General features: G+C 54.6%; 1 protein-coding gene across 2 annotated transcripts in view; it reads left to right on the top strand.

Moving 5' to 3' along the window:
* Positions 1 to 11,947, top strand: part of Adgrg5 (adhesion G protein-coupled receptor G5) — a 20,040-nt gene extending 8,093 nt beyond the window's left edge. For both annotated transcript variants that reach the window (XM_006985234.4, XM_076571653.1), the window contains exons 2-12: positions 1,318 to 1,405; positions 1,475 to 1,550; positions 1,904 to 2,060; positions 2,585 to 2,704; positions 3,067 to 3,183; positions 4,397 to 4,549; positions 5,127 to 5,248; positions 5,467 to 5,735; positions 6,526 to 6,643; positions 10,057 to 10,334; positions 10,582 to 11,947. In XM_006985234.4, the coding sequence (XP_006985296.3) occupies positions 1,342 to 1,405; positions 1,475 to 1,550; positions 1,904 to 2,060; positions 2,585 to 2,704; positions 3,067 to 3,183; positions 4,397 to 4,549; positions 5,127 to 5,248; positions 5,467 to 5,735; positions 6,526 to 6,643; positions 10,057 to 10,334; positions 10,582 to 10,682 (1,575 nt within the window). In that variant the 5' untranslated portion in view covers positions 1,318 to 1,341 and the 3' untranslated portion in view covers positions 10,683 to 11,947. The remainder of the gene's footprint in view (positions 1 to 1,317; positions 1,406 to 1,474; positions 1,551 to 1,903; positions 2,061 to 2,584; positions 2,705 to 3,066; positions 3,184 to 4,396; positions 4,550 to 5,126; positions 5,249 to 5,466; positions 5,736 to 6,525; positions 6,644 to 10,056; positions 10,335 to 10,581) is intronic.
* Positions 11,948 to 13,463: the final 1,516 nt, after the last annotated feature.

Here is a 13,463-nt window from a genome sequence, read left to right as displayed (position 1 = left end):
GGTTCTAAGGATGCAAACTCTGGTCTCTTGTTGATGTGGCAAGGGCTCACCCATCGGGCTGTCTCCCTGACTAAATCGTTTGTTTAGCCTCATCTTCCACCCCCTCTTCAGAGGCCCCTGATGCCTCCCATTCTCAAGTGCTTGCAAGGCCATGAGCCTTGAACTAGCTGGTGTCTCCTTGCTCCCCATATCTCCCCCACGTCCCCCTCCTTTCCCCATTGCAATGATAGATAAAACTGTGAAATTTATTTCCCAGGCAGTCGCTTGCTCGATGTCACTAGAGAAATCTCAGCTGTCCTCCTCCTCCCCATTTTTTTGTCTTGTGGCTTTTTTTAATTAAAAAATTATCTTTTTTGTTTGTTTGTTTGTGTTTCCAGACAAGGGTTTCTCTGCATAGCCCTGGCTGTCCTGGAACTCTCTATAGACCAGGCTGGCCTCGAACTCAGAGATCTGCCTGCCTCTGTTTCCGAGTACTGGGATTAAAGGCGTGTGTCGCTATGCCTTTTGCTTTGTGCTTATCTGATCCGTCCAGCCTCCTTTTGGAAGGGTTTTTGGGGGCAGACATAATCTTACTGTATTTAAGTAGAATTCATTCATCTATTTTCTTCTTTTTCTGAGGTGCTGGGGATTGAACCAGGGCCTTGGACTTGCTAGGCAAGGTCTGTCAGCATAGAGATAAACTTGGGAAAGGATGTGAGAAGATCCCTTTTGTACAGTTAGTGACAGGATGGGTCAGAATTATGCCTTGCTTGCTCTTAGTAGACCCCACCCGGAACCCATTGAGGTGGGAACCCTCAGGGAGACTCTCCGGTTGAGCAGCTAATGGCAGCTATACTCAGTGGTCAGACTTTCTGGGGTCAAGGACACTTGGCTTCAGCCATCTTCAAGCCAAGACAGACTCTGGCCTCCGCCTGAGTTTCCTTATGAAGGAGTTGGAGAAGTAGAGGAGAAGCTGACCGTCCTGGGTTAGGGGTGGAGCTGGCTTGGTTGAGTGCTTGCCTAGCATGCATGGGGCCCTGGGTTTGATCCTCAGTACTGGTGGGTGTTGTGATGAGCTTTGCAATCTCAGCACCTTGTGGGGAAGGAGCAGGAGGATCAGGTCTCCCTCAGCTACTTAGCAAGTTTGAGGCCAGCCTGGGCTACAGAAGATCCTATCTCAACAACAACGAAGGAGAAGAACGAGGAGGAGGAGGAGGAGGAGGAAGAGGAGGAGGAGGAGGAGGAGGAGGAGGAGGAGGAGGAGGAGGAAAGGAAGCTGGGGGGGTTACACAAATATCTAGAAGGTAGAGGTACTGACCATGGTATCCCCTCTCCAAGGCCAAGAGGACACCAGCCGAGGACATGGGTGCACACAGGTCCCTTCTCTTCTGCCTGTGCCTTCTGGCTGCTCAAAGTATCCCAGCAGGTAGGTGATGGCTTCCTGGGGGAGGGGTGCTGAGAAGCTGGCTCAAGGCCTGAGTCCCACTGTCCGCAGAAACACTGTCAGGGCTACTGCACCTGATGAAGCGCCTTGAGCAGCCCTTTGGCCGGACCTTGTCTTCCAGAGTGAGGTGAGTCAGGTGCACCCTCAGCCATACACACATTCAGCTTGTGGTGACTGAATGCCCACGGTGTGAGTACCCACTGTGTGCCTGGTACCAGGGTCTGGAGTTTCAAGAGAGGCTTGCTATAGCCCTCCCAGAGTTTATTGTCTAGTGAGGACCCTTGATGAAGTGTTGAGTCAAATGGGTCCATGCATTTCCTAGGCAGGGAGGGGCTCTAAGACGTGGGCTGGGGACATGGGTTACACAGGGCGGCTTGGAGGGTTGGGGCGTAGAGATGTAACGGTGGGAGGGCTGGGTGGGATGGGAGGCCCCACCCCCAGGCTGTCTCCAGCTCTTCCCCCACTGCTGCCCATTCCCAGGCATATCCATCTCCTGGAGGAGATGCTGCTCAATGCCAGCTTCCGCGGACACAACTTGACGCTGCAGACAAACTCCATCCAGTCTCTGGTCTTCAAGCTGCGTTGTGACTTTCCTGGCCTCTTCCTGTCCAGTGCCACCCTGACAAATGCCTCCCAGGTCAGAGGCAGACAGGGAAGTCCTGCAGGGGCTATGGTCAAGATCTTCCCCCACTGCCTGGTACCCTAGTCCCCTGTCCACGCTCTGCCCTGACCAGCTGGGAGTTGCCTCTTCTGCTTTCCTCTGCAGAGAGCAGACAGGGGAGGTACTCCATGATTCCTCGTGGTCAGGGCCTTCATCCTGATTTTGCTTGGAGGCAGGTGGAGGGCAGGTCCCTGGGGCTGGTGGCAGCCAGGACCACCTGTGTCCTTTTAAGACTCTGGTGTTAATAGGGCAGGATGCTTGGCCAGTGCGAGCACGTGTGTGTGTGTGTGCGCGTGTATGTGCGTTCGTGCGTGTGTGCTGGGGTGGTTCTGTTCTCAGGGAACGAAGATGGGTGGGGAGGTCTGGGAGGAGGTGCCGTCAGAAAGTGGGGGGCTCAGGTGGGGCCTGGTACTGTTTAATGGGGAGGGAGCCCAAAGGTGTTGAGACTGGATCCGTGATCTCTGATCAGTAGGCTTCAGCCCATCTGCTGCCCTCCCCAGGCCTGGGCTCCACATGCCATGCAGTTCCCTGCTGAGCTGACCAAGAAGGCCTGTGTGACGTCCAGGCCTGCCGAGCTCCGGCTCGTCTGCATCTACTTCTACACTGCAGACCTCTTCCAGGTCAGCAGAGGGTGGCTAAGGAGGCTTCTGTGTCACGGGTCAGGCCGGGCCCGGGAGTGGGGACCAGCTCACTGCAACTGTAGCTGGTCACTGCCTCTCTGGGACCCACTTTCCCTACCTGCTTTAGGGAGAGACAAAAGCAACTCAGGGAAGAATTTGTTGGCCCATAGTTTGAGGATGTAGTCCATCATGGTGGGCAGGAGGGCACAGGCCTATCTAACCTGATCTAGATAATCCTTCACTGGCTTGCCCAGAAGCTTGACTCCAGGCGACAGGGAGGAGGGGCTGGGATGAGGATTCTGATCTCACACGGGCTCTCTCTGGCTCCCCTCTACTTACCCTCTTTTCTCCTGCCCTTCCAGGATGATAGTAACTCATCCCTGCTCAATAACTATGTCCTGGGGGCCCAGCTGGACCACAGGCCCGTGAACAACCTTCAGAAGCCGGTCAACATCAGCTTCTGGCACAACCAAAGTCTGGTACTGTTGGGCCCCAGCCACTGAAGCTTTCCTGTCAACCCTGCTTTGGCCAAACTGAAAATCGTGGCACCATATGGGAAACAACTTTAACTCTGTTCTTCGAAAATTTCTGTGAAGAAAGAATTTTGTCATGATTTTTTTTTTTCAGTTGCTAGTGCTAGAGAGCCAGCTTAAGCTCTAAAGGGGATTTATGTGTTCCTATCAATGGAATGTTCAGGGGCGTTCCACCTTCAGGTATGGCTGGATCCAGGCACAGACATAATACTGTCAAGTTCCGTCTTCTCTAGTCTTCTCAGCAATGTTTTCCTTGGCTTTCATTCCTATGGGAAGATGGATGCTGAAGACACCAGGTTTGCGTCTAAGGTTCCTCCCCACCAGTGCAAACCAGGGCTCCAAAAGGTCTGACTGACTCACGTGTCTGTGACCGAGGCAGGCTGTGTCCAGGAGGATGAGATGTGTGGATTTGCTAGGCTGGGCCACATGGGGTGGGGTGGGGCTGGTGCTGATGTTGGAAGAGAGACGGAGCAGCCGGGAGACATGAGTCCTGATGCCGTTCTGGGTCCCCAGCCTGCCTGCCTCCCTGTGAAGAAGTCCAGAGTCTGTGTTCTGGCTCCGTGCGCCTCAGTCTGTCAGGAAGGCTTCATTCTCATCTTCTCGGTGACCCTTCCTCCTGCCTTCAGAGCTTTGCCATCACCCTTCCCTCTGGAATGAGTGTCCCCTTCCACTTCCATTCAGTCCATGTCCCCTAAGGCCTCCTTCTGTCTGTCCCTCCTCTGCTGCTTTCCATCGTGTGTCTGCATCAGACCCCTTGCCTCCGTCATAGGGCTTGGCTGCAAATGAGTCTCCCGTGATGGGTCTGTGAGGAGGTAGCAAACAGTGGCTTATAGAAGACCTGCCACAGGAAGGGCCACCACTGCCACCCCCACCCCGAAGGCTGAGTGGCCTTTTGTGCTTCTGCTAACCTTGTGACTTGGATACGTAGGGTCCATTTTGCAGATGAATACGCCGAGGCTCAGAGAAGCTTGCCCACTTGTCCAGGACACTGAGAACTTGTGGTGGAAGTGGGGCTGGCCTCTGGGATTGCCAAAGCCCAGCCAGCACCCACAGAATGTTGACAGTGGTGCAGCTGAATCCCCCTTGGGCCCCGGGCTCCCAGCCCCTAACATGGGATGTCACCCCGCACCCCTGGACTGACTCGCACATCTCATTGCAGGAAGGGTACACAGTAACCTGTGTTTTCTGGAAGGAGGGAGCCGCCAAGCGCAGCTGGGGGGCCTGGAGCCCCGAGGGCTGCTCTACAGAGCGGCCCTCATCCTCTCAGGTTCTCTGCCGCTGCAACCACCTCACCTACTTCGCCGTTCTCATGGTATGCGGGCATGCGCCTTGAGTGACGGGGATGGGAGCTTCGGGAGCCCCTGAGAGGTGGCACAGGAGCAAGGCTGAAGACAGCGTAAAGGGCGGTGAGCCCAACCCCCCCTCCCCCGTGATTAAGTCACACAAGTCAAGTTAGGGACCTGCTTTCCTTTACAAGTCTGTTAGGCTTCAGGCATGGCTTGATCCAGGGGCAAAATCACGCTAAGACAGGATTCCATCTCTACCCCTCCACTATGCTCGCTCCATCCTGGCTTGGCCCTCAGCTGGGATGCCCTGGGGGATAACAGCACCTTCAGACCAGTGGAATTCAAGAGCCTCCCTCACCCAGTCTCAGCCCAGACTTGTGCCTATCCATACAGTGGGAGAAGGGTGCCCCGCCTATGTGCAGGGAGTGCTTTCAGGGGCCTGGGGGTTACAAGAGCCACAGTGCAGGCTGTGGCTTCATTCAAGGCAGGACTGGGCTGTGGGGAAGGAACTTGGAACTGAGGCCTGGGAGGCTTTTCTGGTGGCGCCCAGAGAGAGCTGGGTGTTTCTAAGCTTCGGATCCTCATCTCCTTTTGCTCCTGTAGCAGCTCTCTGCAGACCCGGTGCCCGCTGAGCTACGGGTGCCCCTTGAGTACATCTCCCTGGTGGGTTGCAGCGTCTCCATTGTGGCCTCCCTGCTCACCATACTCCTGCATGCCCACGCCAGGTAACTCCTGCCTTGCCCGGTCCCCCAACCCTACTGCCGCTTCGTGTCTTCCTTCAGCTTTCCGGGGCAGGTGGGTTGCTCAGAGGGAAGGGTCACAGAGCGTACGCCATCCTAACAGTGTGGCGGCTCTTGCGTCTCTCCCCGTTAGCTTCAGTTCCCCATCACTGTGCATCTGTGGGCCAGGCCGTGGCACTGTCTGAGTGATGTCCCACCCGCAGGAAGCAAAGGGACTCCACCTCACGCATCCACGTGAACCTGCAGGGCTCTGTTCTGCTCCTGAATGTCACCTTCCTTCTGAGCTCCCAGATGGCCCCGCCCATAGTGCCCAGCTCAGTCTGCCTGGTGCTGGCTGCCACCCTACACTACGCACTGCTCAGCTGCCTCACCTGGATGGCCATCGAAGGCTTCAACCTCTACCTTCTCCTGGGGCGCGTCTACAATGTCTACATCCACCGATACTTGCTCAAGCTCTGCGCGCTGGGCTGGGGTAAGGGACACCTGTCTCACTTGCCTCTGGAGCTGCCCGAGTCCAGGGTGCTGACCCCAGGTCCTCCTGCCTGTCCCAGTGACCACAACTGCATGAGCATGAGCTACCATCCCCGTCAACGCTCACCACCCCTTACTAAGTTCTCTCCAGCATCTCTAACTCCATCTCCATCCCTGGCATCAGCTCCACCATCCCCTCCACCCCCAACACCACCATTGCTCCTGCATACCGTCACCTCCCTATCTGCGTTTCCAACACTATCATCACTGCTATTGGGACCCTCATCACCTCCACTCTCAGCACCCCCAGTCCCCTGCTCCCACTATCACCACCCCCAGGTCCCTGCCTCTACCACCCACACCTGCCTTTACTCCCATCTCCAGCACCCCACCCCCTTTGTCCCCATCCCCTTCCTCACCTTCACTGCACCCCACCACCATCCCCTCACTCCTCCCCTTTGCCACAGCAGCGCCACCACGGACGCCTGCAACCACCTCCGTCCATCTTGTCATTATCTCTATTTCCTCTCAAGTTCCCCGGCCGCCCCCACCTCCTGTTCGCTCCCTGCCACCTCCCAGGGGGCCACCACCGCTGCTGCCACTCAGCTCTGGAGTTTCACGGACTACATCTGGGAGATGAGCCTCCTTCAAGACCACCAAGCTGGCTCTGAAGCCGGCGCCCGTGTGGGGCCGCAGCCCAGGACAGTGTGCATCCTCCCCTCCTCGGCCAGCAGGCCCAAGGACCAGAGCCAGCTCATCTCGGGGCTTCCTGTCTTTGTCTCGCCCCTCAGGGTTTCCTGCCCTCCTGGTGCTACTTCTTCTGGTGGTCAAGAGCTCAGTGTACGGGCCTCGCGAGATCTCTTTCTTCACTAGCCAGGAAAACGGCACAGCCTTCCAGAATGTGTCCATGTGAGTGCCCGGTGAGATAAAGGGGCCATGCGGACCTGGGCTTTCTAGGGTGAAGTGATGGCTGAGGGGCAGAGAGGGAGCCATGGTTTTGCGGGGGGGGGGGCATCCCAGTGGTTTCTTCTCACCCTTTCCGTGTCCCTGAGGTCTCTGCAGGAGGGGATGCCTGCTCTGTGCTGATGGACTAGGAAGCCATAGAGTGGACACCAATACTTGCTGAGCCTCCAGGACCAGTTACAGTGGTTCTCAACCTTCCTAATGCTTCGACTCTTTTAAACAGTTCCGCATGCTGTGGTGACCTCCAACCATAGAATTATTTTCATTGCTGCTTCATAACTGTAATTTTGCTGCTGTTATGAATTGTAACGTAGATATCAGATATGTCACCGCTGTGAGGGTTCAGACCCACTGAGTTAGGAGGTCCTGGCAACACTTGGCCATATATCACATGGCCACATGGTTGGTTCTGTGGTTTTACCCAGTGCAGGCACCAGAGCTGCCAAGCTCAACTGGCACCTGACTGCTGTGTCTTCAGGCCACCCTGTTTAGCTGGCAGGCTCAGCTTAGCTCTTCCTTGCACAGAGCACAGGACACTGCCAGCACCCCAGCTCCCATGCGGCCGGTGTGGGACCTGGGGGATGGATGGATATGTGGATAATGCTAAGGGGGATGAACTCAGCTTCCACAGGGCCTGGGGGCGGGGGGAGGCAGCAGAGAGGAAGACAAGCTCTGCTGTGGCTTTCTACATTCAAGGACATCAAGATTATTATTGCGATAAAACACTTCCAACAGGTGGGTACACCACAGTAGTGGAGGAGACCCCTGTGGAGGGTGAGTGAGACCGCTCGTGGGTAAAGGCCCAAACTTACAACCTGAATTCTATCCCCAGAACTTATGGTGGAGGGAGAAAACGAACTCCCCAAAACTGCCCTTTGACCCCCACATCTGTGTACGTCATGGCATGCATGCTTACACTCCCACACACCATGCACATATAACAACAGTAAATAAAATGATGAATAAGACCCTTATGAAGCCGTCTGGAGAGCTAGCAGTCCAGCCACCATGGCAGCTCAGGATGGCTCAGGGTTCATGGGAATAGGCATGATGGTGGATGAGCATGTTCAACGCTCACAGTGAGGGCTCAGCCCCACTGCCAGCCCTATGTCACAATAGGACAACTGAGGCACAGGCAGCCCAACAACTCTTCCATGAGATCCAAGGCTATCAACTAAAAGCTGGGACTCGGCCTGCCAGCAGCTCCAGAGTAGTCCCCCAGACATTGTCCAGGTTCCCCAGACATTGTCCAAGTCCCCCAGACATTGTCCAGGTCCCCCAGACATTGTCCAAGTCCCCCAGACATTGTCCAGGTCCCCCAGACATTGTCCAAATCCCCCAGACATTGTCCAGGTCCCCCAGACATTGTCCAGGTCCCCCAGACATTGTCCAAATCCCCCAGACATTGTCCAGGTCCCCCAGACATTGTCCAAGTCCCCCAGACATTGTCCAGGTCCCCCAGACATTGTCCAGGTCCCCCAGACATTGTCCAGGTCCCCCAGACATTGTCCAAGTCCCCCAGACATTGTCCAGGTCCCCCAGACATTGTCCAGCTCCAACGCCCGGCTGTCACCGGGAGTTTGGGGAAGAGTGGGAAGTGACATGGATATTGCTGAGGGGTGAGCCCCTTTAGAGATATACCTCATTATATCACGTGCAGTGGGGACAAAAGAGCTTAATTGTCACGTCCCCAAGACAGGAACACAGCAGTGGACAAATGGGAATCTTTGCACTATGAACCAGTATTCCTGCATTTCTTACCTTTTTCTGTCCTTCAGGAGATTGTTCTCCCGCTTTGGTGACTTTTATCTTCCATTAAAAACTCATGGAACTCTATCATCTATGTATCCATGTATCCACCTTTGTATCCATCCATCCATCCATCCATCCATCCATCCATCCATCCATCCATCCATCCATCCATCCATTCATCCACCCACCCACCCACCCACCCACCCACCCATCCATCCATCCATCCATCCATCCATCCATCCATCCATCCATCCATCCATCCATCCATCCATCCATATATCTACTTACCTACCTATCATCTATATATCCATGTATGTATGTGTGTGTATGTATGTATCTATCATCTATCTATCCATGTATTTATGTATGTATATATGTATGTATGTATGTATCTATCATCTATCTATCCATGTATTTATGTATGTACGTACGTATGTACGTACGTACGTACGTATGTACGTATGTATCTATCTATCTATCTATCTATCTATCTATCTATCTATCTATCTATCTATCTATCATCTACTTACCTATCTACCCACCTTTCATCTATCTGCATCCCTAAACTAAAATGACGTTTTAAAAAGCACTCTTCAAACATAGTCTGGTCATGTAGCGGGGATGCTGGAGTAGCAAGCAGTGGTAGAGCCTTCATGCTAGAACATTCTGTAGCAGCAAAAGCAAAGGACGCATAATGCTGGTTACCAATGCACATAGCTCTTGCAAATGATGTTCAAAGACACCATGACTCCAGTGTCAGGGCCCCAGGAGCGGGTATCTAGATACATGATTGTGACAGGAACTCACACTCAGGGCCCAGACCAAGGGGCTTCAGGTTCCACCCTTGCCCCAGCCAGCCTGAGCTCCTGAGCAGAAGCCTTAACTGTGGGATGGAGATGGTTAGGTGCCTGCCCCTGGTCTGTAATGAGGAGCGCCTGGGATAACCCATGTTGACCTTAGGGCATGCTCTGACCTAAGCAAAGATTAGCACCTGTCTTGAAGGTGTCCTAGACAGGAAAAGCCCAAGGCCTCTTGGAGGGCCTAGGCCCAAGTCAGGGCCCAGCAGGCACCCCCAGGTTCAGTGCCTTCTGTGGGATTTCCCTGCGGCTCATCTTCTCCACAGCTCTTTCATACTGGATCATCTACCCACCAAACCATGGGGCTGTGCGTCACAAACTGCTCAGTTCTCGGTGGGGACATGTCTAGGGAGGTGTGTCCCATTGCACCAAGGTGATGGCAAGATAATGATGGTGGGTAGAACGGAAGAGGAAGCTTCCAGAGTGAGAGCCCAGGCCAGTGACCTACTAGGACATTGGTCAGATTGGCGTGGAGGAGCTGAGGCAGCAGAGTGAGGAGGGGAGGAGGCTTGAGGCACCGTGGCTGAAAGGAGGCCCTTCAGTGAGTGGGTGGAGGTGCTGGATGATCCTGTTGTGGTGGCTGATGGGAAGCTGGGCGAGGGGCTTGGGCATACCAACTATCAGGCAAGTTACAATCACTGGGCCAGCGAGACCAGGCATGGATAAGAGTCGGTCCCAAGGCTCCCAAGGCACTTGGCCTCGTGCAGGTCTTGGGGTCATGCTAATCGTGGCCCTCTCTCCTCTCCTCAGGTGCTGGGTGAGCAGTCCCACAGTACACAGGGTCCTGGTCATGGGCTATGGTGGCCTAACATTTCTGTTCAACCTGGTGGTGCTGGCCTGTGCCCTGTGCATCTTGTGTAGGCTCCGGGCTCGGGAGAAGGCTCTGAGGCCCCGGGCCTGTCGGGACGCTGTCATGGTGCTGGGCCTCACTGTGCTACTGGGCACCACCTGGGCCCTGGCCTTCTTCTCCATCAGTGTCTTCTTGCTGCCTCAGCTCTTCCTCTTCACCATCTTCAACTCGCTCTATGGTAGGCTGCAGGAGCTTGCAGGGCGGTGGGCGCTGGGAGGGGCTAGTCATTGGGGAGCTCTAGGTCAAGGGGTGGATGATGACTGAGCCCACAGCTCCATTTAAACTGGTGTGGGGACACATCTGCCCAGAGGAGAGGCTTGCCTCTGAACTGCATGAAGGTGCCCTCTGGGTCTGTCCCTCTGTCCCCCAGCGACAGGAAGTTGTTGGGTTCTGGTGACGTTCTCACTGACCAGCCTGTCTTGCAGGTTTCTTCCTCTTCCTGTGGTTCTGCTCACAGAGGCATTACTCAGATGCCAAAGCCAAGGCAGAGAAGGAGGCAGTCAGCTCCTCGCAGATGACACACTAATCCAGCTCCCAGCCTGCAGCCTCAGCCTCTCCTACTCCCAGCAGCCCACAGCCCTGGCTCATCCAGGGAAGGCGGTGGGCTGGTTGCGGAACACCAGAGTCCGCTGTACTCTCCAGGGATCCTTTTCACCTCTCAGAATTACCTAGGGCAGAAGACAGCGTGCGGATCCTTGTCCTGGTCCTTCATACCTGAGTGCAGTTCCATTGGCCAGCTATGGACAGAGCACGGGCCTGCGAGCCAGGAGGCTACGCCAGGCTGGATCACACCTGCTCAGCACTTACAGATACTCACACTGTCGTGGCCCATGCCTGGGGCCACTCTTCCTTCTGTCAGTCCCAACTGGTGACGACTTCAACTTTCCATCTTTCCAAAGGCCAAGAAATCCAGCCCTTGCCCTCCTTAGCTCCCACAGGTGGTGTAGACCAGCAGCCAAAGCCAGGCCTCTGTCTCTTCCCGGAAACAGAGCCAGCAGGGTTTGAGGGCTCCTAAATCATTGCGTAGGACCGGATTTTCCTGGTGGACATGACGGTGTGTGTTCAAAATCTACAAACTCTGCCCACAATGGGAGAGAATCTGCACAGCTTTAGACCTGCCTGTCAGACCAGGTGGGAGACAGACAGTGCTTTCCCCACGATGGACAGTAGGGGGCACTGTTGGCTTGTGCGCCAAGGCATTAGCTCCAAAATTGCCCCTGGAAATGCAGCTGTTACCTGTCTGAGGGCCCATCGACCAGTAAGAGAGTCTGGGACCTCCAACGCCGTTGGCCTTCATACATCCATCGTCTTTCGCTGTGCATTTGAACAAGGTCACATTTGGGGGTTTGTGTTCAAGCATTCCTGCCACCAGAGCAGCTGGGTGGGGTAGATTCTCCATCAGACACACCATGTCCTTGAACCACAGAAAGGGAATCAGAGCTGGATGACATCCTCCTGGCGTGGGGGTGGGGAGTCCTCTGCCTTTCTGGGCATTTCTGGGTAATCACGACTCCATCCTCCCAGGGGGTCTTCTGCCTTTCTGGGTGTTTCTGGGTAATCGTGTACTTAGCTCCTCACTGGCTGATGAGTGTGTTACAGGCCCTGGACCAGGCTGCCTCCACTCAGATGTCCGGTCTGTGGCTGTGGGCAAGTCGTCCAGCCTCTTTGTGCCTTAGTTTCTCCATCTACATACAGCAGGGACAGCAGTAGTAACCCTTTGGAAGAGTCAGTAAAAGAGAAAATCCACTTACGTCTTCCTACATGAGGCCTCAATAAACGTTTACTGCTATTATGGGATGTATATTACCATCATTATTATTATTATTATTATTATTATTATTAGTGTGTGTGTGTGTGTTATATGTGCACACGTGTGTACTGGTGCAGCATCCTTGCCCATGTGTACCGGAGCCAGAGCAGGACGTTGAGTGTTCTATTCTATGACTCTTTGCCTTACTCCCCTGAGACAGGGTTTCTCGCTGACCATGGAGCTGGGCTGATGGCCGGCAACCCCGGCGATCCTCTGCTTTCACTCCTGACACACAAACACACCAGTGCTGGCGTGGCAGGCTCATGTGACACACTTGGCTTTTTACACAGGTGCTGGTATGTGAACTCAGGTCCTCGTGCCTGCGCACAAATGCTTTATGTACTAAACCATCTCTTCAATGCCCGTTATGGTTGTCAACAGTTTCAACGGAGGCAGGCTGGGGAGGTCTCAGGCTGGCGCTGTGTGACCGCTCCTCCTTAGGCATACCCTTCCATTCCTACTTATTCTGTGGCCTTCTCTCCGACTTTTCTTGGAGGAGGACCTTGCTCGGCCCTTCTGGCCCCGACTGTGCCAGGGATGTTCCAGGAAACCACAGGCTAGCCATGTCTCCACTCCCAGTATCTGAGTCCGCCATCGGTCCATTTATCACGTCTTCCATGAAGCCTCCCCAGCTGCACCTCAGGGAAGGCCTCTTTCCCACTCTGGGTTCAGGCAATATCCTCCACCAGGTCCCCATGGTCAGGCCAGCATGAAGATCCTTGGGCTGGGTCTCCATGCTAACAAAGGTGCTGAGGGATCTTTGGACAACTAGGTGGGGGTTTGGGGGATGAAGCAGGGCCTTGCTTGAGCCCAGGACCTGGCCTCTCAGAACCAGGAAACCAGAGTCACCCAAAGAAGGATGTGGCCACAATGACAGCCCTAAGCCTGTGGCTCCGAGCCTCACTGAGGCCCAGGCTCTGGGGCAGCACTTCATGTAAATACCCCAGTGCAGATGGGGAGTTGGGTTGGACAGAGGAGGTCCGGGCTGTCAGGTCGACTCCAACTACCCTTCAGTCTCCCCAACAGACTCAGCCTAGGTGGTGGACCAGCTTCTGGACTTCCAGACCGGCAGGAAGGCAGAAGGGTCTGGGATGGAGTTTGGGGGTGCTGCTCAGAGAAAGGGCCCTGAGGGGACACTCGGTGAAGAGCTGGCAGTGTGGGGGGTCAGGAAGGCCCTGGGCAGTGTTATTTCATCAGGTGCGTGAGAGTGGGCACATGATGGCTCTTGAAAAGAGAATTCCAGACAGTGCAAAGGAATTTCACTTTGGAAGACATGCTTATACTAAAAAGTTACTCGTTTATCTGAAATTCAAATTCGGCCTCATGTCCCATATAGCTATTTTTATTTTTGCTAAATCCAACCCTAATTAAAAAGTATTGGCTTAGGAGCCTAGGGTTTGGGCTCTTCATCTTTCAGCTCACCATAACTAGTACCAACTGAGCAGCCCCCTGCCCGTCAGCTGAGCTCACTCACACAGCCTGCTCAGTGTGTTCTTC

This window comes from Peromyscus maniculatus, chromosome 5 (assembly GCF_049852395.1).
Source record: "Peromyscus maniculatus bairdii isolate BWxNUB_F1_BW_parent chromosome 5, HU_Pman_BW_mat_3.1, whole genome shotgun sequence".
Taxonomy (NCBI): Eukaryota; Metazoa; Chordata; class Mammalia; order Rodentia; family Cricetidae; genus Peromyscus; species Peromyscus maniculatus.
This window is presented reverse-complemented; position numbering and strand designations above follow the sequence as displayed.